The sequence below is a fragment of the Zonotrichia albicollis genome, chromosome 20 (assembly GCF_047830755.1).
Source record: "Zonotrichia albicollis isolate bZonAlb1 chromosome 20, bZonAlb1.hap1, whole genome shotgun sequence".
Lineage (NCBI taxonomy): Eukaryota > Metazoa > Chordata > Aves > Passeriformes > Passerellidae > Zonotrichia > Zonotrichia albicollis.
Genome location: NC_133838.1, coordinates 11,037,443 through 11,063,071, shown reverse-complemented (window position 1 = coordinate 11,063,071; position 25,629 = coordinate 11,037,443). Strand labels below are relative to the sequence as shown.

General features: G+C 47.3%; 3 protein-coding genes across 5 annotated transcripts in view; 2 read left to right on the top strand and 1 right to left on the bottom strand.

Annotated features, from left to right (window-relative positions):
- FNDC5 (fibronectin type III domain containing 5) overlaps positions 1 to 15,378 on the top strand; it is a 19,896-nt gene extending 4,518 nt beyond the window's left edge. Inside the window, exons 2-6 of the mRNA XM_074555877.1 lie at positions 6,478 to 6,593; positions 6,886 to 7,084; positions 9,890 to 9,982; positions 13,041 to 13,174; positions 14,478 to 15,378. Of these exons, the coding sequence (XP_074411978.1) occupies positions 6,478 to 6,593; positions 6,886 to 7,084; positions 9,890 to 9,982; positions 13,041 to 13,174; positions 14,478 to 14,519 (584 nt within the window). The 3' untranslated portion in view covers positions 14,520 to 15,378. The remainder of the gene's footprint in view (positions 1 to 6,477; positions 6,594 to 6,885; positions 7,085 to 9,889; positions 9,983 to 13,040; positions 13,175 to 14,477) is intronic.
- The window catches only part of S100PBP (S100P binding protein), a 29,710-nt gene continuing 5,754 nt past the window's right edge, over positions 1,674 to 25,629 (bottom strand). For 2 of the 3 annotated variants that reach the window (XM_074555874.1, XM_074555875.1), the window contains exon 5: positions 14,858 to 25,629. In XM_074555874.1, coding sequence (XP_074411975.1) covers positions 25,491 to 25,629 — 139 coding nt within the window. In that variant the 3' untranslated portion in view covers positions 14,858 to 25,490. Of the gene's footprint in view, positions 1,847 to 14,857 lie in introns of those variants that run through there. The other variant, XM_074555876.1, reaches the window with a different exon arrangement.
- Positions 11,427 to 13,034, top strand: LOC141731328 (uncharacterized; the record flags this gene model as incomplete). The annotated part of the gene is given in 2 exon segments (XM_074555878.1): positions 11,427 to 12,095; positions 12,097 to 13,034. Coding segments are annotated over 2 exon segments (1,224 nt in total), but the record flags the coding sequence as incomplete, so codon positions are not given.

The window sequence follows — 25,629 nt, the reverse complement described above, 5'->3', positions numbered from 1 at the left end:
GCTCTGTGTGAATCCACACTCGGGGAAAGGGTAAAAAAACATCACATGGATTTTAGGGATCGTGTCCTTTCATCTCCTGCATCTCCAGGGATGGTTGTGGTGCAGGAATCAAGAGATGCTGGGAATTGAGGCTGGGATTCGCTGGGGAATGAGCTGCTCCAGAGCCTCAGCTCTGTCCCTGTCCCTGGGGCTCTGAGGAAGCTCAAACCCTTCCCAACAGGGAAAGGATCTGCTTGGGAGAGGAGCTGAGTGAAAGCAGCAACAGCAGCTCTGTGTGAATCCACACTCAGGGAAAGGGTAAAAAACATCACATGGATTTTAGGGATGGTGTCCTTTCATCTCCTGCATCTCCAGGGATGGTTGTGGTGCAGGAATCAAGAGATGCTGGGAATTGAGGCTGGGATTCGCTGGGGAAGGAGCTGCTCCAGAGCCTCAGCTCACCAGACCATGTCCCTGGGGCTCTGGGGCTGCTCAAACCCTTCCCAACAGGGAAGGATCTGCTTGGGAGAGGAGCTGAGTGAAAGCAGCAACAGCAGCTCTCTGTGAATCCACACTCGGGGAAAGGGTAAAAAACATCACATGGATTTTAGGGATGGTGTCCTTTCATCTCCTGCATCTCCAGGGATGGTTGTGGTGCAGGAATCAAGAGATGCTGGGAATTGAGGCTGGGATTCACTGGGGAAGGAGCTGCTCCAGAGCCTCAGCTCTGTCCCTGTCCCTGGGGCTCTGAGTTTGCTCAAACCCTTCCCAACAGGGAATGAGCTGCTCCAGAGCCTCAGCTCACCAGACCCTGTCCCTGGGGCTCTGAGGTTGCTCAAACCCTTCCCAACAGGGAAGGATCTGCTTGGGAGAGGAGCTGAGTGAAAGCAGCAACAGCAGCTCTGTGTGAATCCACACTCAGGGAAAGGGTAGAAAACATCACATGGATTTTAGGGATGGTGTCCTTTCATCTCCTGCATCTCCAGGGATGGTTGTGGTGCAGGAATCAAGAGATGCAGGGAATTGAGGCTGGGATTCACTGGGGAAGGAGCTGCTCCAGAGCCTCAGCTCTGTCCCTGTCCCTGGGGCTCTGGGGCAGCTCAAACCCTTCCAACAGGGAAGGAGCTGCTCCAGAGCCTCAGCTCACCAGACCCTGTCCCTGGGGCTCTGAGGTTGCTCAAACCCTTCCCAACAAGGAAGGATCTGCTTGGGAGAGGAGCTGAGTGAATTGGGAAATGCTGGGAATACAGCACAGCCTTGGGAAGGATGCAATTCCAAGCTCCTCCACAGGAGAGGGGAATTCAGGGGGTTTTAGGGACCCCTTGGGTGAAGAGATAAATCCAGAAATACACTTTAATTCCAGACCTGTGGAATTCTGGACTGGGCTGGCCCGAGGTGACCCCAAGGGTGTGACATTCCCACAGGTTCCTCCTTTCCTTCAGTGATGCTGCTGTGGCCTGGGGGCCTCCCTGATCCTACCAGACACCCCAAAATTCAGCATCCTCCCCAATCCCAGGTGACAGCAGCAGTGGGATGGAACAAAACTTTTCCCTGCTCTTTTTCCCATCCCAAAGCTCCCATGAGGGATCCATGGAAGAGGGGGACTCCTCTTCCTCGTGCCACTTGTGCCCATAACCAGCTGTAAATCATGTGTGGGTGTTCTCTCTCCAATTAAAATCCAACAATAACGAGGAAAACGTTTAATGGAAGGCTGGGAGGGGTTCTCAGCTCGGGGGAGGGACGCAGGCTCATCTGCAGGGCTCAGGATTTCTTGGTGCACAGCGGAGGCTCCGACCTGCTCCTGCCAAAGGGGCCCCAGGTGCGGCGGAACCGGGGAGGGCTGGGGCACACGGGCAGGTTCCTGACTCTGTGGGAAGGAAAAACCAGATGGGGTTTTTAGAAATCCTCTGCTTTTAAGCTCCTATTCATGTTTAAAAGGCAAAATTTCAGCTGAAGTCATCAGGGTTTCCCTTAATGAGGGGTGGGGTGATTTTCTGCTGATGTAAAAATGAGAATATTTTTTTTTTCCCATCTAAATTTGGGTAAATATCCTCAGCCAGTTTGGAGGGTGGGATTTGCTCCAGAATCCTGCACTGGAATGAAGTTAAAGTGCTAACCCAGGAATCTTGCACCATTCCCTAATGGAGCAGACAAGGAATGTGCTGCCCTCAGCAGCTCTGGAATAAACAGGCACAAAAATAAAAACCTTGATCCACAACCCATTCCCTGCAGCATTCCCACCCTCTGTGCCCGCTCCCAGAACACCAGCAGCTTTCCTGGCTGCCACAGGCACAGAAGCAAAGTTTCCAGGAGTTGCACATGACTCTAGAAGGAAACAAAAATTCGGATTTGGCACCTCAAGGCCCTGACACCCTGCAGCCAGCTGGGAAATGACAGAATTGCACCTTTGCCACCTGATCTCAGGCAGGCTGGCACTGACAAAGAGCTGCACCAGGGCCAGGGAGCCAAAAGTCCTGAGGAATATCTTGGAACAGTGTTTTAGGTCTTAGGAAGTCGTGATCTCATCATTTCATCTCTTGGGAGCAGGAAGAAAAGCAACCTCATGGATGAAAAATTTTGGTTCCAAATTATACCCGCAGCTCTGGGAGCAGGAAATTCATTTTCCTGGGTTTATATTTCTGTCAATCACGGTTTAATTCTCTTTTTAGTGTTTTTATGCTGCTTTGACACCACTGATTCGGGTGTAGCAGAGCAAGGGAAGGCACATTGGGATCTGCTGAATTTTAGAGATGCTGACTTCACTACCCCATTCCTCCCTCAGGTATTCCTACAAAGAAAGGTTCTGGAATGTTCCTGACCACCCACTCCAGGGGATTTCTCCCTCACCTCCATGCAGATTCCATTTCTGGAGGCTTCAGGCTTTGCTGAGTGCTTCCCTCCTGCCTCACAGCTCTGCACCCTCTCCCACCACTCCCCAGCAGAGCTTTTTGCTCTCCTCCAGCTCTTCAAGGTCCTCCCAACTCCCCCACATCTTATGCCATCAGGAAACTCGGACACTTTTTATGCTGTGCCTCCCTCAAGGTCACAAATTTCAAAGGGGACCTGAACACTCTGAGTTCTGTTCCCTTTTCATGGCTTTTTTTCCCGTGATCTCTGCTCTCTGTTCCTGTGGGGTTAATTCATCTCTTTTCAAAGCCCTCCTCCAACTGAAGCTGGCTAAATCCTTAAAAAAATATTAAAATTTAGCTCCTAAAAATACTCAGGGAAGACAAGCAGGGAGGGATTGAGCTCTGCAAGCCGGGAAGGGCCGAGTGCTTGGCTGCAGCTGGAGAATGTTTTGTCTCCCGTCCCTCAAAACTCCGTCATGTCCTCCGTATGTTCCAGCAAATCCATCAGGCATGACTCACAGACCTTCCCCGTGCACATTCCTGTCTGCTGACCGCCCCTTCCTAAATTTAGACTCGACTTTTGTTGCTTCAGTCACGGGGGAAGGTGAAGAGCTGCAGACCCACGTCCCTTCCTGGTGTCACAGCGACTTTGATTCCAGCATGGGGAGGAAGATTTGTCGCCTTCCTCAGCTTGTCACTGGCACTGCTGCTGCAGGGAGGATGAGGATGGTGAGGGATGCCATCCCCAAGAGGATGGATGGGGAATTCTGCTTCATTCCACGAGGGCAGAGATGAAAATGCTTTGGGTCAACTCCAACTCCATTGGTAGATCAGAGAGGAATGACGTCCCTCGGTGGAATCACAGACTTGCTGCTCCTCCTCAAGTCCTAAATTTGTGTGAATTCAGCCATTCAGTGATTTTTCCTCACTGATAATCAGTCCTAAATTTGTGTGAATTCAGTCATTCAGTTCAGTCCTAAATTTGTGTGAATTCAGCCATCCAGTGACTTTTTCCTTACTGATAATCAGCCCTAAATTTGTGTGAATTCAGTCCTTCAGTGAATTCTTTTCTTACTGAGAATCATTCCTAAATTTGTGTGAATTCAGCCATTCAGTTCAGTCCTAAATTTGTGTGAATTCAGCCATTCAGTGAATTCTTTTCTTACTGAGAATCAGTCCTAAATTTGTGTGAATTCAGCCATTCAGTGATTTTTTTCCTCACTGAGAATCAGTCCTAAATTTGTGTGAATTCAGCCATTCAGTTCAGTCCTAAATTTGTGAGAATTCAGCCATTCAGTGATTTTTTTTCCTTACTGAAAATCAGTCCTAAATTTATGTGAATTCAGCCATCCAGTGACTTTTTCCTTACTGATAATCAGTCCTAAATTTATGTGAATTCAGCCATTCAGTTCAGTCCTAAATTTGTGTGAATTCAGCCATTCAGTGACTTTTCTTCTTACTGAGAATCAGTCCTAGATTTGTGTGAATTCAGCCATCCAGTGACTTTTTCCTTACTGAGAATCAGTCCTAAATTTATGTGAATTCAGCCATTCAGTGATTTTTCCTTACTGAGAATCAGTCCTAAATTTGTGTGAATTCAGCCATTCAGTGATTTTTTTTTCCTTACTAAGAATCAATCCTAAATTTGTGTGAATTCAGCCATTCAGTTCAGTCCTAAATTTGTGTGAATTCAGCCATTCAGTGATTTTTTTTTCTTCCTGAGAATCATTCCTAAATTTGTGTGAATTCAGCCATCCAGTGACTTTTTCCTTACTGATAATCAGTCCTAAATTTGTGTGAATTCACCCATTCAGTTCAGTCCTAATTTTTTGTGAATTCATCCATCCAGTGACATTTTTCCTTACTGAGAATCAGTCCTAAATTTGTGAGAATTCAGCCATCCAGTGACTTTTTCCTTACTGATAATCAGTCCTAAATTTATGTGAATTCAGCCATCTAGTGATTTTTTTTCCTCACTGAAAATCAGTCCTAAATTTGTGAGAATTCAGCCATCCAGTGACTTTTTCCTTACTGAGAATCAGTCTTAAATTTGTGTGAATTCAGCCATCCAGTGACATTTTCCTTACTGAGAATCAGTCCTAAATTTGTGTGAATTCAGCCATTCAGTGATTTTTTTTTCTTACTGAGAATCAGTCCTAGATTTGTGTGAATTCAGCCATCCAGTGACTTTTTTCCTTACTGAAAATCAGTCCTAAATTTGTGTGAATTCAGCCATTCAGTGAATTCTTTTCTTACTGAGAATAATTCCTAAATTTGTGTGAATTCAGCCATCCAGTGACTTTTTTCCTCACTGAGAGTCACTCTGGCTGGAATGGCTTCTCCAGACATTTCACATTCCTGAGGCTCTTCCTGCTGGCTGTGACAGGAACAGGGATCCTGTGCCAAGTGACCTTCAGCTGGGGAATTCTGTGGGGGAACATTCACCAGGAGTGATGTCAGACACTGACACCACAGCTTGAATTATTTTCAGCTCCATCCAGGCGCCTGGGAATGGCCATCAATCCAACAAATGTCACTGGAGATGGGCACAAGTGCACCCCCTTCTTGTGCCAGCCACCAAGGGGTGGTTATCATGAAATAAAAGTATTCATTTTCTCATAAAAATTGGAATAAAATGATTCTTCCTCACCCTACTGACTTCCTGAGCATTCACTGCTTTGGGTTCAGAGCAAAGCTGAGGATTGTGAATGAAATTTCACCAGAGGAGAGGGAACAGAGTCCAGCTGGGAGAGCTGTGCCAAGCCTAGGAGGGAAAACCTTCCCTTGGGATGCCAGGAAAGGCTTTGGAGTGGGCAGCTCCCTTGGGAAGAGGCTCCTGGGGAGGTTGTGCAGCTCTCCTTGGCAAAGCTGGGAGGATCCTGCTGGAAATCCAGCTGGGATCTGGAACTGGGAATAAACACAGAGCCTCAGGCTCCTGCTCTCCTGGCCTGCCCTTTCCACATTACGATATCCACCAGCTCCAAAGTGGATGCTCGCTGGATGTGCTCTGACATCAGCCACAAAACATTGTAAGGAACATTTTCTGCCAGGGAAAAACAAAAGAAACTCTCCCAGTTATTCCATTCCAATGCTCTGAGGAGCATTCAGAGTGTACACGTCCATGGCAGAGCTGGAATTTCCTCCCAGCTGTCACTGGGAAAATGTGCCTGGGGAGGATGGCATGAATGAGCTGCTCATGCCTGTGGAGGTCAATAAATTCTCCCCAAGGGTTGGGAATTTCACACATGGAGTCGTGGAATGGTTTGGGTTGGAAGGGACAGAGGATCAGCCAGTCCCACCCTTGCCATGGGCAGGGTCACTTTGTGCTGTCCCAGGTTGCTCCAACCTGATTTTGGACATTTCCAGGGATCCAGGAACAGCCACAGCTTCTCTGGACAACCTCTCAGGGAAGGATTTATTCCTTATATTTAACTTAAATTTCCCCTCTATCAGCTAGAACTTGTGTTGAATTTCACTCATATTTTCAGCTGACATCTCCCAGCTCCACCCTGGCAATTAAGACCTGGAGTTTCTGCATTTTCCAGGTCACAAATCCAAAACAGATCCTGAGGAAGGTCCTTCCCCACTCCTTTCCTTGCCCTTGCTGTGTGTCCTGTCCCTGTCAAGGCTCTGCTCTCCCTCCTTGCAGACAGCCCTTCGGCTCCAGTAAATGTCACCGTCAAACACCTGAAAGCCAACTCGGCCGTGGTCACCTGGGATGTCCTGGAAGACGAAGTTGTCATTGGATTTGCAATTTCCCAGCAGGTACCGTACTAGAATCACCCACTTTCCAGCCATGTCCATCTCCCCCCAGGTGGTTCCCAAATCCTCTTACTGCACTTTAAACCCATTCCTCTCGTCCTGTCCCTCGTGGTCCTGTCGGGGATTTGGCTCCCCCATCCCCTTTGCAGCGGTGGCTGCAGAGAGGGAAGGATCCTGATGGTTCCTCCACACCCACACGTTGGTGGGCAGGGCAGCAATCAGTGGCCTTAGGTGACAACAAATGCACGTGGAGAAGCCTCTCCACCACTCTGTGCTCTCCTCTCTCGGCTTCCAGAAGAAGGACGTGCGGATGCTGCGCTTCATCCAGGAGGTGAACACCACCACCCGCTCCTGTGCCCTCTGGGACCTAGAGGAGGACACTGAGTACATTGTGCATGTCCAGGCCATCAGCATCCAAGGCCAGAGCCCTGCCAGTGAGCCAGTCCTCTTCAAGACCCCCAGGGAAGCTGAGAAACTAGCCTCTAAAAATAAAGGCAAGTGTGGGTGAGTTCCTACGTGGCCCCTGGGGACACAGGGCTCTGCAGAGAGGAAGCAGGATCCTGTGTGCTGAGAGGAGCTGGGAGAATAAACAGGTGATAAATAGATAAACCCTGTGAGATAAACGCTCATGGGGCTGAGTGTCCTCTCAGGATGTGCTGAGGGGGCACAAGGTGCCAGGGAGGTGCTGCTGGAGGTGGCTGCTCCTTCTCCTGTCTCAGATGGGATTTAACAAAGTCAGAAAGAGGAGATTTGCAGCTCTGTGTCCTGCTCCCTACAAGTGGAGAATTCCTAGCCAGCCTGGGAACTCTTGTGGATCCTGCCCCCATGGATGGCACTGTGCACTGTGGCACCTCCTGGGCTTGGGTTTTAGGGAAAAAAATACTCCTTCTCCCATCCCAGATGGGATTTAACAAGGTCAGGAGGAGGAGGAGGAGGAGGAGGTTTGCTTCTCTGTGTCCTGCTCCCTACAAATGGAGAATGCCAGTGGCCAGCCTGTGAACTCATGTGGATCCAGCCCCCCTGGATGGCACTGGGCTCACAGGGAACTTGTGGCACTCACAGCACCTCCTGGGCTTGGGTTTTAGGGAAAAAATAACCCTTCTCCCATCCCAGATGGGATTTAACAACGTCAGGAGGAGGAGGAGGAGGAGGAGGTTTGCTTCTCTGTGCCCTGCTCCCTACAAGTGGAGAATTCCTGGCCAGCCTGTGAACTCATTGATCCAGTCCCCATGGATGGCACTGTGCTCACAGGGAACTTGTGGCACTCACAGCACCTCCTATACTTGGGTTTTAGGGAAAAAAATGCTCCTTCTCCCATCCCAGATGGGATTTAACAAGTCAGGAGGAGGAGGAGGAGATTTGCAGCTCTGTGTCCTGCTCCCTACAAGTGGAGAATTCCTGGCCAGCCTGGGGACTCATGGATCCAGCCCCCTGGATGGCACTGTGCTCACAGGGAACTTGTGGCACTCACAGCACCTCCTGGGCTTGGGTTTTAAGGAAAAAATACTCCTTCTCCCATCCCAGATGAGATTTAACAAAGTGAGAAAGAGGAGATTTGTAGCTCTGTGTCCTGCTCCCTACAAGTGGAGAATTCCTGGCCAGCCTGGGGACTCATGGATCCAGCCCCCCTGGATGGCACTGTGCTCACAGGGCACTTGGGGGACTCACAGCACCTCCTATGCTTGGGTTTTAGGGAAAAAATAACCCTTCTCCCATCCCAGATGAGATTTAACACGGTCAGGAGGAGGAGGAGGAGGAGGAGGAGGAGGAGGAGGAGGAGGTTTGCTTCTCTGTGTCCTGCTCCCTACAAATGGAGAATGCCAGTGGCCAGTCTGTGAACTCCTGCGGATCCAGCCCCCCTGGATGGCACTGTGCTCACAGGGAACTTGGGGGACTCACAGCACCTCCTGGGCTTGGGTTTTAGGGAAAAAATACTCCTTCTCCCATCCCAGATGAGATTTAACAAAGTGAGAAAGAGGAGATTTGCAGCTCTGTGTTCTGCTTCCTACAAGTGGAGAATTCCTGGCCAGCCTGTGAACTCATGGATCCAGCCCCCATGGATGGCACTGGGCACACCACTGTGCTCACAGGGAACTTGTGGCACTCACAGCACCTCCTATGCTTGGGTTTTAGGGAAAAAATAACCCTTCTCCCATCCCAGATGAGATTTAACAAGGTCAGGAGGAAGTTTGCAGCTCTGTGCCCTGCTCCCTACAAGTGGAGAATTCCTGGCCAGCCTGGGGACTCATGAGGAATCCCACCGTGCTCACAGGGCACCCGTGGAACTCACAGCACCTCCTGGGCTTGGGTTTCAGGGAAGAAAAACACCCAGAGGATCCCACTTTTCTTACATTTTCAATATTTCTGCCAAATCACAGAGAGATGAGCTCAGAAGGGACCTCCCCCAGGCAGGGTCAAGCAGAGCAGGTTGTCCAGGATCACATCCAGCTGGGTTTTTAAGATCTCCAGGGAGAAAATCAGGCACTTCCTCACTGGCAACTCCTTCATTTGTTCCTTTTTAACCAAACCAGGCTCTTGAGGGTTTTCAATCAGCAAAAATACTGTTCCAAAGAGGGCCTGGAAGGGTTGTGGGGACACCCAGGTCCCCCCTGCCTGCTGAGGGCCCAGCCTGTTCCAGGGCTTTTGGCCGTGCTTCTGAGGATGTGAGTCCTTGACTCTCTTGATTAAACTGCTTTGGAGGCTGTAAATCCTGAATTGCTGTTTATCTGGGAGCACTAAGAGGAGCACTGCTCCTTTCCTGGGGGCCTGGACTGTAATCTCCTTAATGCTTTGAAGCCAAGGAGGTGAATTACGCCCTGCAAAAAAGGGCTCTGCTCCTTTCTGAATCCCAGAGCTCTGCTGAAAAATGTCCTGCCAGGCTCTCCATCTCCTGAGCTGGAGCATGCCAGGCTTTGGGACAGGGGCAGATGGCACTAACAGGGACAAGGACAGCAGAGAGAGCAGCCATGGGGACAGAAAACACTGCCCCGTCTCCTCAGGGTGTGACAGCATAAATCCTGGAATCCCAGCCTGGTTTGGGTTGGAAGGGACACAAAGCTCATCCTGTGCCACCTCTGTCATGGGCAGGGACATTTCCACTATGCCAGGGTGCTCCAAGCTGGCCTTGGACACTTACAGGGATGGAGCAGCCACAGCTTCTCTGGGAAATCCATTCCAGCTCCTTTCACAGGGGAATATTCCTTCCTAAACCCAGTCCAAGGAGTGCCAGAACTCTGCTCCTGCCACGCTGCCTGGGCTCAGGCTTTGTGTCTCACTGGTGTCTCTTTGCCCTTGTGCAGATGAGGTGACAATGAAGGAGATGGCGAAGAAAAACCAGCAGCTGCGAGCGGGGGAAGTTCTCATCATTGTTGTGGTGTTGTTCATGTGGGCAGGTCAGTGCCGGCTTTCTCACATTGAATATCCACAGGATATCCTCAGGAATGCCTGGCTGCACGTGGAACCATGGAAGAAACCTTTCCTCACACACAAAAACCAGAATTCCCAGCTCTAAGGGCACCTCAAGTTGGGTTTTGCAGCTCCAGTTGGGTCCACCAAGAAGCAGGAAATGGATTTGATGGAAGCAATTCCCTATGGATAATCCTGCAATCTCATTTTTTTTCCAGACTGCCCTGATTATGATGCTCTCAGCCACAGAATCATGCAATGGTTTGGGTAGGAAGGGACATAAAGATCATTTTGTTCCACCCAACCTTCCACCAGAGCAGGTTGCTCCTGGAACATTTCCAGGGATCCAAATTCCAACAAGACATGCCTTGAGTCCTTCAGATATTACAGGTTGCAGTAATTTTCTGGATATTATAAAACTCCAATGCTCAGGCAAAATAGAGATTTAAGAGTCTTGCTCTCCACACCCACTATTTATATTTATATTTATAGTATTTATATCTATATCTATATCTATCTATATCTATATCATCTATATCTATATCTATATCTATATCTATATCTATATCTATATCTATTTATGTATATATTTATTTAATATATGTATATATTTATATTTTATGAATTTTATATTTATATTTATAAATTTTCCACAGAAATTTCCCCATCACAGAAAGGGATGCAGAAGTCCAGGTGACACTGAATCAGATCCGTGTATAATAATTTTCCCCCCCTCATTTGCATCTCCAGAAACTGGACAGCAATTATTCCTAAAGCAAACAATCACATGAAAATGGAAACGAATTTAGAAGATTTCCAGAAGCTCTAGGCCATTATTTTTTCAGCCTTTATGCCATGTTTTAGTTGTTCACATCCCAGTTTCAATGCCCTGCCAGGGAAAATAATCATGAATAATTACATGGGGTGACTGAACAACTGATTCATCTCCCGCTGTAGAATAATCTGAGACTCGGATCAGCTGGGAACAAAGAATTTGCTAATCCCACAATTTCCCTTCCAGACAAATTACTTACATTTCAAAAGCAGAAAGGGGTGTGGGGAGAATCTCTCTACATCAAATGGGTCCTTTTAAAAAGTCTCAATACACAAAAACCTCCTTCCAGCTTTTCACCTGTCCTGTGTGACAATATTTGAGAAAATCCAAATGAAACCAGAGCCAAGCCTCAGCTCTTGTGTTTCTGGAATTTCTCACGGCATTTTCCTTCTTTGTGTGTCAGTTTTACCCAAGGAAATCACACAAGGAGTGCCTGTGGCAGATGTGAACGCCCTTTTCTCCTGGAATCAGCCACTTACCCACATTCCCAAAGAAAGAATTTGGGCCACCGTGTTTATCACTAAAGCCTGGGGGCAACTGCCACGCTGGTTTTATAGAGCAGGACGCTGGAAGATTTAAATATATTTTGCTATTAAGGAAGATTTTTTTCAAGGAGGGAAAAGCAGCATCTGCCTGGATCCACTTCACCTACGTGTCTGGAATGTGCAGGCAGAGAGGTGATTTGGTGGAAACATCACACGAAAGCTTCTCAGACAGACATTTGCAGTCATCTGCCGTGCCACGGCTGCCCCTGCTCCCCTCTCCTCCTGCCTGGGGCTGTGGGGGAGGAAATTTCCACTCGCAGCTTGTGCTGGTGCCCATTTGCAGGGGCTGGAAGGTTCAGAACCTCTGCTCTGCCAGCTCCAGCTCCAGAGGACAGGGAGGAGAGCACAGGGAGGAGAGCACAGGGAGGAGAGCACAGGGAGGACAAAAGGAGGAGAGGACAAGGGGAGAGGACAGGGAGCAGAGGACAGGGAGGAGAGGACAGGGAGGACAAAAGGAGGAAAGGACAGGGAGAAGAGGACAAGGAGGACAAAAGGAGGAGAGGACAGGGAGGACAAAAGGAGGAGAGGACAAGGAGGAGAGGACAGGGAGGAGAGGACAGGGAGCAGAAGACAGAACAGAGGACAGGGAGGAGAGGACAAGTAGGACAAAAGGAGGAGAGGACAGGGAACAGAGGACAAGGAAGAGAGGACAGGGAGGAGAGGACAAGGAGAAGAGGACAAGGAGGAGAGGAGAAGGAGGACAAGGAGGACAAAAGGAGGAGAGGACAGGGAAGAGAGGACAAGGAGCAAAGGACAAGTAGGAGAGGATAGGGAGGAGAGGACAAGGAGCAGAGGACACATTTTCACCAAGCAGAAATTCCAGGAGCTCCTCCAATGCTCACTGAACATCAGGAGCAGAGGACAGGGAGCAAAAGACAAGGAGGAGAGGACAAGAAGACGACAAGGAGGAGAGGACAGGGAACAGAGAACAAGGAGCAAAGGACAAGGAGGAGAGGACAAGGAACAGAGGACAAGAAGGAGAGGACAAGGAGGAGAGGACAGGGAGGACAAAAGGAGGAGAGGACAGGGAGCAGAGGACAAGGAGCAGAGGACACATTTTCACCAGGCAGAAATTCCAGCAGCTCCTCCAATGCTCACTGAACATCAGGAGCAAAGGACAGGGAGCAGAGGACAAGGAGGAGAGGACAGGGAGAAGAGGACAGGGAGGACAAAAGGAGGAGAGGACAGGGAGCAAAGGACAAGGAACAGAGGACAAGGAGCAGAGAACACATTTTCACCAAGCAGAAATTCCAGGAGCTCCTCCAATGCTCACTGAACATCAGGAGCAAAGGACATGGAGCTAAGGACAAGGAGAAGAGGACAGGGAGGAGAGGACAGGGAGGAAAGGACAAGGAGCAGAGGACACATTTTCAGCAGGCAGAAATTCCAGCAGCTCCTCCAGTGCTCACTGAACCACGGGGTTGGCGTTGGTCGAGGTCCAAATGCAGAGCTTAAAACACTCCATAACAGAGAGGCTGGAATCTAATTAATCTTCTGTCGTCCTGTCTAACTAGTTTAGCACGGAATGAAGGGAAGGGAAGAGGCAGAGGGCAGCCTGGCCGTGGTCTGGGAGGAGCTGGGAATGCTGCCGAGGCTGGCCAGAGGGATCTGTGATCTCTGCGGGCTGCTGAGCCTGCCTGTGATGCTGATGCTCTCTCCCGGCAGGGGTGATCGCCCTCTTCTGCAGACAATACGATATCATCAAAGACAACGAGCCCAACAACAGCAAGGAGAAAGCCAAGAGCGCCTCGGAGAACAGCACACCCGAGCACCAGGGCGGGGGCTTGCTGCGGAGCAAGGTGAGCGCCCCATTTGGGCTAAACCAGCCCAAAAAAAGCTCTGCTCTGTAGTAAACCCCTCAGGTTTAGCCAGGGCCCCTTGGAGAATAGAATGCTGACACAGCAGCAAAGAAGTTTCCTGTCTCCAGGGACATCCGCCTTGTACCTTATCCCTATAGCTATCACAGGAGCCTTAGACAGTCACTGGGTGAGAGAAGGACCAGAATCTTGTTCCTTCATCAGAAGGCTTGATTTATTGATATATAATATATCATACATTATAGGGACATCCGCCTTGTACCTTATCCCTATAGCCATGTAAGGCAATATTGTGTTAAACCCTACCATTGGTCACTTATGGTCACTCTAACACCTTTGCCATTGGTCAGGATTGGATCCGGGCCAAGGGTATAAAAGTAGCATACTGTACCCCTACTAACTGGGAAGAAGAAGAGCTGAGACCCTTCAGGGACCCTCCAATAAAGCCATACTCGTGGAACAGCCAGCGTCTTCTGCTTCTCCTCTCTCTACCGTCTGCTGGAGCCTTAGGCCAAGGGAAAAGCTACCTAGCAAGCAAAGCTGAAATCACAAGAGCTGCCTGATCACTAAGAGCTGAATATTCCCTGCTTGCTAGGGGCTAACCCGTGGCCTTGGTCTGAGAGCGAGCTGGCTTCTGGCACCCAGTCCCCTTGGGGCTGAGCTCTGGAGCTGGAACAGCTTCCATAGGATAAGACCAAGTAGACTCATTTACTGCTCAAAATCCTCCCCTGGCAGGGAACACCCTCCACACCCACGGCTCTGCTGATGGGCACGGCAGCGCTGCGCTCCCGCCTCCAGCATCCTGCGTGGCCGCCAGAAATCAGATTTCCAGCCACGTTTCTGGATGATCTGAGCGTCTCTGGAGGGAAAAAAAAATGAGTTCCTCGGGTCCTCCCACAGCAGCACGTGGCAAAGAGGACACTGCTGCTGTAATTAACTGCAGAGTTAATCAGCGGGAGCAAAGATGGTAACACAATGTCAGAGTGTAAATAGGTCAAGCCTTTAATTTATCCCAACTTATTTCAATTAATGGAACTTCCTCCTCGTGTTTCTGTTCATATTCCCACCATATTTGTTTAGTATTTTAAATAGTTCGCCGATTTATGATGGTTCAGAAGCAGTGATGAGCCCCACAAGCCTCAAACCTCAACTCTGACCCTTTTTCATCACCACAAAGGTGTGGGAAGGAGAATTTTCACAAAACACAACCTGCAGGCCGCGCTGAGCTCCGATGTGATTTTTCCCTTGTACACATTCGTTTTTTTTCCTTTGTTTCCTCTCCTAGTTTCCAAAAAACAAGCCCTCAGTGAACATCATTGAAGCATGACAGCCTGACACCTGAGGGATGGACTCCATGCCTCACTCTCACTCTGAGCCGTGCTGACCGGGGAGGTGAAACATTGGCGGAGCGATTTGCAAAACAAGACCTCGTCATTGTCACTCGCTGGCATCCACCTCCTCATCCCTGTTTCTGCAAAACATCTGGCCAGGAAGGGAAATCCTGGAAAAAAAAAAAAAAAAAAAAAAAAACAAAAAAACCAAACCCAAACAAAGATGGAGAAGAATCAGCGATGCTGGAGTGATCTGTGAATCAGATTGGAGCAACATCTCCCACGCTCACGCTCCATCTTCTGGGACAGTTTTCCTGGTTTTTGGGAATGCACAAGGTTCTGTTGTGTCTTTCTCACTGTCACTGCATCCCTGGCAGGACTCCCAGGCATCAGGCACATCCCTCTGTGAGCAGGAATGGAGGGAAGCTCATGGCAAACTCCACCACCGAGAAGCCAAATTTTGGCTGCGGCGCGCTCGGGCCTCGCTTCGTTCATCGATGTGTGTCGTGTACCACGTCCTGCAGGTGGGTTTCTCAAACAAAAAAAACATCCCCCAGGTTCCATTTCCACCAGGAGAACTTCCCTGGCTGCTCTCCAGCTGGGCTGCAGCACATTCTGCACTGCTGCTGTCTCTGCTCTCTCACACTGGTGCTCTTCACCTCAGACAAATCGGGGAACGCTGAGGCACAGACCAACATGAGGGGACACCAGAAGCTGGTCTTTAGCTTCCAGGATAATTTCCACCATTTTCTTCGTGGTATTTTCAGCTGGGCCTGACTCCACCACCAATGGGATTAAAGGTCCATAAAAATGTAGCCAGACAGCAAAAAAAAAAAAATACAGAAAAAGACAAAATACCTGATGGTTGCTATGCAAGGTCTCCAGGGGCAGGAGCTGTTTATTGTGGAAGGCTCTGGCCTGAGGGGCCTTTTTTTTTTGAGGGCTTAAGTTCTTCAAATGCTTCTTTTAGTAAAGTTTGTGTGTGGGAAGGGCTGGTTCTCCTTACACATCCTGCCTGTTGGAATGGCAGGAGCCCTTCCCAAAAAGGGATGAGGATGGAGAGGAAAAGGGCTGAGCTTCTCCTCTCCCTTAGGAAATGCTGGATGTCTGTAAGCTGACAGGATCCCTGGGGATTGCTGGTGCTCTGGAAAGCTGGGAGATGCAGGACCATGACATGGAAAGGATTTCTTCTTTGTAGTGTGCCATGGGGGTATCTGTGTTTATTTAACTCCTCCACAAGACCACTCCACACGCACTTAGGGGATGAGGTGGGATCCAAATTGTTCCATCAAATGCCAACGGAGGTTGGCCTGAGGAAGCTCTGGAGGAGCCTGGGTTGGGAGTTCCTGAGCAGGAAGAGCCTGGCAGTGAGGAGCTGCCATCTCTCCTCTTCCCCTGCCACCAGCTTTTCCCAAAGAGCTGGCTTGGGAAAAAGGCACTGGGAGGTTCTCCTGAAGATGTTCCTGCTTCCAGGCAGGCCAACCCCAAAGGTGGCTCCAGGATCCTTTGCCTGAACATACTCTTCCATCACCAAGAAGGAGAGGTCACCACCTCTGATACAGACAGAGCAATAAACATTTTATAATGTACAATAAAAGATTAAAGGCGTCTCTTGTGTCCTTGTAATGCTTGAATTTCATTCTTTTATATTCGCTTCTTTTGAGCAGCACACACACCCTAAAACTTTGTATTTCCCAGAGCTAAAACTTTAACAGATCTACAAAATTAAATATTTTCTCAGTGTTTGGGTGGAGAAAACCAGGGAGGGTTCTGGCTGCAGGACTAAAAAAACTTTCACCAAAAATAGCACCCCAGCCCTACCTAACAAAATCCTTCAGCCATGTCTGTTATCTCCCAAGGAAGAAATAGCATTTGGAATGCACAGCCCTACAAAGGGAGATTTGGGACAGATGGTACAGCATGTGCAAAATGATAAGGGAGATGCTCTCTCCTAATCCTGGGGCAGAGAGCTGCTCCAGAGGAAATCCAGCCTGGTAATTTGGCAGCTTTGGGGGTTGTGTGGCTGTTTTAGAGCCACTTGTCCCTGAGAATTCAGACCATATTCCTTTTTTTCCACAGTTGTTGTTCCCTAGGGACAGATTTAAGCAATTTCTCTCCTGACAGAGATGTGATCACTCATTTGGTAGAGCAGAATTACATTTAAAGTGTCAGCGAGGGGCAGAGTTCAATATTCACATGTGGCAGGAGGTGCCAGGGTTATTTCGATAACCTGCATTTGATATAACCCATAAGTGCAGGCTTGGAGAGTAAGAAAATGTTATTTGTGAGGAGAAACAAATGTGGGCCGGCAGAATCCAGCTCAGACAGGGACTCCAAACCACTCAGCCCAAGTGATTCCCTTCAAGGAAATTTTCCAGCCCTTATGAACTGAACTGAAGACTAAATCCACACTTTAGGAAAAGGTTAGAGGAGAATAAAGTTATTTAAAACGCTGCTGTTCTGAGGGCCATAAACATCAAAGCTTGAACTGCTGTCTGGGTACTAAATTCCACTGTAACCCATGAGAGTCAGCCCTAACCCATCTTTAGAACAGAGACCTCACTCCCATCAGCAGCTGCCAAAAGCTCCTCCTGAGGTGTTTTACAGTCAATAAAGCAAAAATAAACCAAATCCACGCTGAGAGAAGTCATGCTGGGCCACAGCTCAGCCCACCCTCCAGCCCACCCACTCCCCCCACGTGTTTTTTGCCCCGAGTGCTGATTTTGACTCATTGTTGGAAGCGGGAGCTGCAAAAAGGGAGTTTTCAAGAAACACTAAAAAGCAGCAAGTGGGAGTGGGATCCCAGAGAAGCCGATTCCCTGCCGAGCTCTGAAAGCAAAACCCTGGCAGGAGGCTGAGGATGAATCCCGTGGATTTCCAAGAACCACCAGAGCAGAGATTTGGGGCACAATAGCTGCAAAAACAAAACCCTTTACCAGCACAACTCAGGGTGTATTTGGAGTTAAACACCGCTCTCCTCCCTCCTTGCCAGCGCTGTAATATTATGCCTACAAAATACAATTTCACCAATAGATTCCTCCCCCACGAGTTTAGCAAAAAGAGGAGCCGCGGGAGGAAGTGTGGAGCAAACAATCCTGCACAGCGTGTCCTTCCAACTCACAACACAGCCCCAGCCGCTTGGCACCCCCTCCCCCGGGCCACCAGGCACCGCTCCTGCTCCCGGGGAAATCGGCACCACCAGGCGCTTCGGAGCCGCTCCAATTCAATAAAAAGCGAGGAGGAAACACCTACACTGTGGAGGAAAAGTGTTAGCACAATCTCAGCTGCTGATGGAGATGAACAGGCTGCTGGGTGGCAGCGTTTGGCAAAGATGGGAGAGGATGTGGGATCTCAGGATCTCAGTCCTGAGGTGCCGAGCCACCGAGACCACCCTTGGGGGGCTCGGGAGTCTTGGAATGTTCCAGAAGTGTCTGGTGGCTGCACTTTGATCCTACACAGGAGACGACAGGGATGAGGGCTTCACCGGGGTGAATGGTGAAGGGATTAGTTAATTAGAGGGTGAGAAACAGGTTTAGGATTTATGTACAGGGGGGTTTAGAGAAGTAAGATGGAGGAATTGGGGTGTTGTCGGATCTCAAGATCTCAGTCTTGAGATGCTGAGCCTCCGAGACCACCCTTGGGGGGCTCGGGAGTCCTGGAATGTTCCAGAAGTGTCTGGTGGCTGGACTTTATCCCTACACAGGAGACGACAAGGATGAGGGCTTCACCAGGGTGAATGGTGAAGGGATTAGTTAATTAGAGGGTGAGAAACAGGGTTCAGGATTTATGTACAGGGGGGTTTAGAGAAGTAAGATGGAGGAATTGGGGTGTGTCCTGTCCTCCTTCTTCTTCTTCTTCTCCTCCATCTTCTTTGGTGATGGTGGCACCTTTGGATTGGTTATTACTGAGAGTGCACCCAGCAATGAGAATAAATGGTATTGGGGAAAAATGATAAATATTGTACACGTAACAATGGGTATAAAGATAGGTGGCTGCCCCGGAGGGCAGCACAGTGTGCTCATGGCTGGCTGCTGAGCAGAGCTCTGTTCGGCTGAAAGGACATCTTTTAGATAAACAATTAATAAACATAAAACCAGAAAGAAGAACTGAAGCCTCTTCTCGTCCTTCGATACGCGGGCTGCCCCAAGGCCACCTCGGGCCTTTCCAGGCCCCTCAAACAACCGAGAAAACCCAGCTGTGGAGAGCTTTAATGTGGAGAGCTTTATTAATAGTTGGTTAGCTGAGAAAGGCCATGCTGACATATTGCCACTGGTCAAGCTGAGAAATCAGCAGTCAGCAAGCTGAAAGGAGATGTCAGCAGCTTGCAATCAGTGGCCTTGCTGCAACATGGAGAAAGGGAGTAGAGATTAGTCCTGAATATCTCCTAAGAATATGTAGAAAGTATCAAAAGTAGGACCATAGGAATGTAAAAGTAGGTGTAACTGCTGATATGTAACTAACCAATCCTGAGCTCAACTTTTGCAATATGCATGAAGTTAATTACGAACTGTATTTAACCCGCTGTGCTGATCAATAAAATTGGGCCTGTGATGATCAACTGGATGTCCTGGTCTCCTTCCGTCGACACCCAGCAAGAGGTGACAATGGCACAGCTGCGCATCCATTCTGCCCAGCAGAGCATGGCCCGAGCTTGAGGAGAGAGCTGAAGATGACACCCATATGTTCCACCAAATGGAATTTCCCCCAGATTTGCAGCAAAAAAAAAAAAAAAAGCTTCCTAACTGTCGCAGACATTTCTTCATAGAAATCCTTTCTTTGGGATTTCTCCTTCTTCTGGGAAGCAAAGGGCCCCAGAAGAAGAATGTAAACAATTGTTATCAGCTGCTGTGAAATGTAGCAGGTGTCCCTGTGATTGGCTCATCTTCCTTGTGTACCATTAAAGGCCAATCACAGGAGCAGCTCAGGGACAGATTCCCTGGGCAAAGAACTTTGTTATTCATTCCTTCTATTCTATTCTTAGCTTAGCTGCTCTCTGCAACTTCTCTTCTTATTCCTTTTAGTATAGTTATAATGTATTATATATCCTATATCAATAAATCAAGCCTTCTGATCAAGAAACAAGATTCTCGTCCTTCTCTCACCACAGTGACCGTCTAAGGTCGCTGTAATACCTAACGACGCGTAATGAGCTGTTACAGCCTCGTCTGGAAGCAGGGCTGACCAAATTCAATCAGCTTTTCCCAGCTTTTGTTCAAAAGCTGCCCCATCAAGGGCGTTTGTTATGCTGAAATATTTTCTGTTTATTTTCTGTTTGCTCCACACCAATCTGGTGTCTGTTGAATTTGTCTGGTGACCTCAGGCATTGAAATGATGCTGTTCCCCCTTGGTGGGGCTGCAGCCCACACGTCTGCAGGAAAAAAGGAGCTGGTTTCTCCTTCAGCCTCAATTTTGGTGAAGTAAGTTCCAAATGAAGAATCTTCATTATTAGTGGCAGAGCCGGGGAAGGCACAGCTTGAATTTCAGATTCCCAGATGGAGGCAGCAAAGCTGGCAGCCAGAAAAATCTTCATTTTCCTTGGGATTTATACATGCTGGATGCAGAGCTATTGAGTGGCAATAATGACAGAGCCCCACGATGCCATTTGACACTTTGAACTCACAAAACCCTCACACCTTTATTGCCACCAACTAAATAAAATAAAACTAACTAAATAAAACCTAAATAAAACCTATTTATAACATCCAGACCCGTTCTGCACCTAAACAACCTCCCAAACCAAACCAAAATTTTATCAGCTTCCACTATTTCCCATTTGAGGATGTAATTTTTTCCTCCTTCCAGGAAAGAGCTGGTTGGTTTTTGAGAGGAAGGCATTAAAAAGCCCCACCCAGGGGTTTCATTTCAGCCTCATTGTTTTCCAGCTGCAAGGCATTGATGAACACTGTTCAATTTTTCATTGTGATGCATTTTGTCAGAGCCAGTTTTTATTGGTATCACTGGGTTCTACCACAGCAAAAATCAGCAGCAGGGCTCTTGGTTACTCTCTAAGAGCAAACAGACAGAAAAACACTCTGTCTGTCCTTCCATGAGGTTCAAATCACAAATTCCTCCTCTCCCACCATTCAGATGGGGATTAAAGAAGGAAATTTGCAGCCCTAAATCCTTCCCAAAGGGCAGAGCTGCTTCATGGCAGAGATTTTACACTCCCAAAAACACAAATCCGAGGGGATGGAGCCACCAGCCTGAGAATTCCCATCCCTGGAAATGTCCAAGGCTGGGCTGGACAGGGATTGGAGCAAACTGGGATTGTGGGATCTGAATGATTTTTGTGTCCCTCTGAACCCAAACCACGCTGGGATTCCATGGCCAGCAGTGAAATTGTCCTCAGAGCACAAGTAAAGGATTCCTTTTCCAAAAAAACTGAATTTGTGGGGTTCACTGATTTAAAATCCATGAATCACCACGTGCTGACAACTCCCATGTGCTTCCAAGGGTTTATCCTTTTCCCTCAATGCAAAACTCTTTGTAAATAAAATTTACAGAGGTAAAATTCACATCACAAAGCCCTGACAGTGGCCCCAAAAGTGCTGTTCCTCCCTGCATGAATTCTGTGATTTCTGGGATTTTTGCAGCCAAACTTCACTGCTGATCCTTTGGAGAAATGACTTCCATTTCCCTGTCTCAGTCACTGAACATTCAGGGCAAGGAGAAACTTTGTTTTCCAAAGTTCTGTCCCACTCTGGGTGCCACAAAATAAAATCCATGAACCACAACGTTAAAAAAACTTCAGTGCCGAGCTGAAATTTTGATTTCTTTAAGATCACATGGGCCAAAAGCATCTCCAAAAATAGTCAGATTGTGATGATAAAAATATGAGATGATTTGCTGCCTGAATAAACTTAATTTGCTCTCCAAAATTCCACTTATAAATACCTAAAGGAGTCACAAGGCCCTGCTGGCACCCCTGAGAAGAACATTGGGAAGATCAACCCATCCACCTCCAACTCATTTGGAGTTGCTCAGTAGCACAGGAAAGAAGAAAATGACATCTAAAAGCTGCAAAATATTTATAAACTCAAGTGCAAATCTCATGAAATGCTTCTGCAGAAGGAGTTTAGAATGAAGCTTCAAACCACTGAAAACCAGACCAATTAACACCTCTAAATGCAGAACAAGAACCAGCACAGCCCCTTGGTTGCACTGGAAATGTTCAGGAATTCTCTGGAAATTGTGGTTTGGGCCAAGTTCTTGCTCACCCACTGGGATGGGTTGGAAATTTAGGGAATTTCTGTAAAAAAAAAATTCAGTCAAAAAATTCAAACAAACACGAGAGGAAGTCTGAAAATAAATCTCCATTTCCTTGGTGCTGGCAGCTGGTACCTGAATTTCCTTGGTAGGAGCTTTTCAAAGGGAAACCACATCCTCAGAAGGCACCTTGAGAAGGGAGAACATCAAAGTTCCTTGCAGGAATTCTGAATTCTGCTGGTGCTTCATCCCCTTCTTTGCAAATCTCCTTCTCCCTGACCCACCACAAAGGCTGAAGGTTCAACTTCAAACAAAAAAAGGAAATTTTCCTCACAAAGTGCTGCACCCACCTTCAATCCTCTCATTTGCACTTCCTGAAATAGCAAGACAAAACCCCACCAACTTGAGGCAGCCTCAGAAAAATAAGATTAAAACCCAAACTGCTTCAAGGGACTTGGTTATCTGCAGGCCTCAGAGTGCTACAAAGCTTTGCCCCATCTGTGTTTGGGAAAAAAAATCCAACTTTGCTGCCTTATTTTGATGTTGTTTATGCACAGGGATGAGCCTAACTCAGGAATTCACATTTCTGAACTGCAAAAATCACCTGGTTTTCAAGCAAAATCCAACCATGGTGGTCATTCTTGTAAAACCACTGTGCAGAATCTGGTTTGGAGCAGGAGCAGCTGCCTGGCACTGGGTTGTCACCTGTGTCACAGCACAATTTTATATTTTCATAGCTCAGAAGGGCTCCAATGAAAGCAAAGGCCAATTCCCTGGAATTCTGCCCTTCCCAGAGTCCAAACTCCAAGATTTTCCATGCTGCAGCCATGGGAGGGATGTGAATCCCAGCTCCTCTCCCCAGCCTCCCTCATGAGCTGCAGGATCAGCTCCTGCTCTCCCAAAGGAACAACTCCTTGCCAAAAACTGATACTTCTAGAAAGGATTTTTAGAAGTTTTTTTTTTCCTTGAGAAATCCATTGTTGTGTGGGAGGAAGGGAAGCTCTCCAAGGCAAACTCTCAGGGCACACAGCAGCTCCCATTGTCTGCAGGAAATGTTGAAGAAATCACAATTTTATGTCACAGATTTTGAGCCTGCCTACATCTCAGCTCCCTCCCTGAGGCAGAGGTGAAATGGGTTATAAAAACAGAGGGAACATTTCCTGCTGCCAGGGATGCACTCTGCACCCTGAGGAGAAACAAGGACTTGGACAAACTCTCACCCTGAGTCACTCCAGGAAAAGATTTGAGCTCCTTTCCAACAGGGGAAGTCCCAGGGGCAGATTAATCCCATCAAATATTTGGATTAATTTATCCCAATGCCTCAGCATCCAGCCCAGGGCTCTGAGGCCTTTTGGCCTGAGGAAAGGGGGCTGGAGAAGCTCAGTTGTCATGGGACAGTGCTTAAAATCCTTTAAAAATAAGATTTTTTTCTCCTTGGGCACATCCTCATTCCTTCCATATCAGTCATGACCAAACTACAGATTTATGATGAGGTTTTCAGGCAAGTTCCACTCATGTAGGAACCAGGAGTTCTCATTATTTCAGCTTTGCCATTGGAAAATTCCCTGGACCAGAAATTGCCCACTCTGAACCTAGAGAAGTTCCTACTCTCCTCCCCATAAACTCAGAAATCCACTTTATCAATCCTTACTCCATCCCACATCTCTTGAAATGTAGGGTTTGGAGGTGGATTTCATTTGCTTTGAAGTGAAATCTCCCTCCTGAGCTCAGCCACTAAATGGAATTCTTTCCTTTATGCCAGCACAGCCCCATGGCGGACATTAGGGTAGTTATAGATTTAATGGTTTTAGGAATTTACGTTTTAAGAGAGGAACTTACTTGCTGCGGCAAAAAGTCTAAATAATACATCAAATACATTAATACATCATAATAATACATTAATACATCACCTTCAGAACATTGTTAAATGTTAACAACATACTAGCCTAAAAAAAAAAATCCTCAAAAGTAAAGTAAAACAAAACAACATAAAACCATCTCAGTTTAAATTTCAACCAATCATACCAAAACAAAACATATTAACAAACTTTCCATCCAATCTTATAAAACATACGTAAAAGTAATTAAATCAAAAACTAATTCATAAAAAACAAAAAACAAAACTCTATTCACAATAACCTTCTAAAGATATACATTAAATAAACTTATTACCATCCTAAAACCAAATCTACAAAATCTTATTATTATTTATCACGTCTACTACTTAAAAAACTTTTCTACTTACTTGAAAAACTTTTCTACTGTAACAAAACTTCAAACCACATCCTAAAACCTAAATACTCTTTTTTAACCATTTCCTAAAAACCCTCTAACTTTATAAATTCCCACACCCCAGCCCTGCACCTTCCCTGCCCACTCTCCATCCAAGCAAAATTAATTTTGGGCAGGTAAAAACTGCTTCAAGATTCAGGGTTTTTCCTTCCACTCAATCAAGAGACCAGAGTCTTTCAAGGCAGAGCCTGCTAGCAAAGAGTTCATTTGTGTTTCACAGATTTGTTTCTCCATCTGTTCCCTGACACTGCTCTCCCTTTCCATCACCTCAAACACACTGGCTGGGTTTTGGAAGATATTGATCTTTGTTATTACAGTAAAACCAGATGGTTTGGGCTTCTTTATAAGGTATTTCCTCCTCTATTCCCTTTGATTCAAGAGAGATCCAAGGAAATAATTTATCAGGTTTCTGCCAAGGTTGTGAGAAAGTCGGATAAAATTTCTGAAAGCGTCAAAAATCTCTAGCAAGCACAGCAAGCCTCAAGGAGAGCTCCTGATGGAGTTCTGGTTGGGAAATAAAAATGGATGGAGGTCAGAGAGGAGCCAGCTCAGCTTCCCAGAGCAGTGCAAAGTTCCCTGCTCATGGAACAGGATCATTCTAAGGTCCCTTCCAACTGAGCCATTCTGTGATTCTGCTCCAAATAACAGAGTTTTCGGAGCCTCATTATTCCAGTAGCTGATCCAGCCCCAGAATTGCCAAGGAGGATCTCATCAGGAAGGAAATAATTCCATTTACTGCTGGATAAAGGGCAATAACAAAGTGCAAACACTGACAAATGGTCAGCTGGCAGAAATCTTGTGTGGTCAATTATCAGCCCCCCATTGCCAAGCAGATGCTCAAATCACAGCTCATTTTTGCATCTGCTCCAGCATTTAAATTCCTAGGGGAAGCTGCAAATAAATGAATTTATTGGGATTTAACAGCATTTAGAAAGCAGAATGAGAGGAAGCACAAGCTGAGCCACGGGGTTCTCTCCCAGCACACTGGAGATGGCTCAATGTGAGAAGTTTATTCTGAATATAAAAGGATTTTTTTTTCCAACTTGTCAGTGTGACTTTTAGCACTCAATCACCCAACATAAGAATATGTATGAGATATAAAAGAGATATAGATGAAAAATGGATTTGATATAGATGGAAGTTGTAGTTATATATGAAAATTCTATTTCCTGCTGTGTGCAGATAAGGGAAAAGAGAAAATCTCTCCTGTAGCCAGCTTGGAATTCCCTCAGACAGCACAGCAGCAGGAGCCAGGATCCAAGGAAGAACAGACAGATTACGTAAAAGATGGGATAGCAAAGCAAACATTACCCTGAGACAAATGCCAGGAGATTTGCAACTCAAAGCAGAGCTGAAGATTTGTAGCAGCAATATATTAGTTACAGCTTCCCAGGAGGAATTCCCTTGCTGGCTCTAAACCTGCTGATTTTTTCTTTCTTTCTTTCCTTCATGAATTCCTTGGTGTTCACTCAGCATTCTTTGGGATCACTCAGCATTTGCCACGCAGATGGCACAGCCTGGGCACAGCTCACAGGGCACAGCCTGGCACAACCTGGCACAGCCTGGCACAGCCCACGCTGCCTGTTGGGCTCAGCTCCAAGCCTCCAG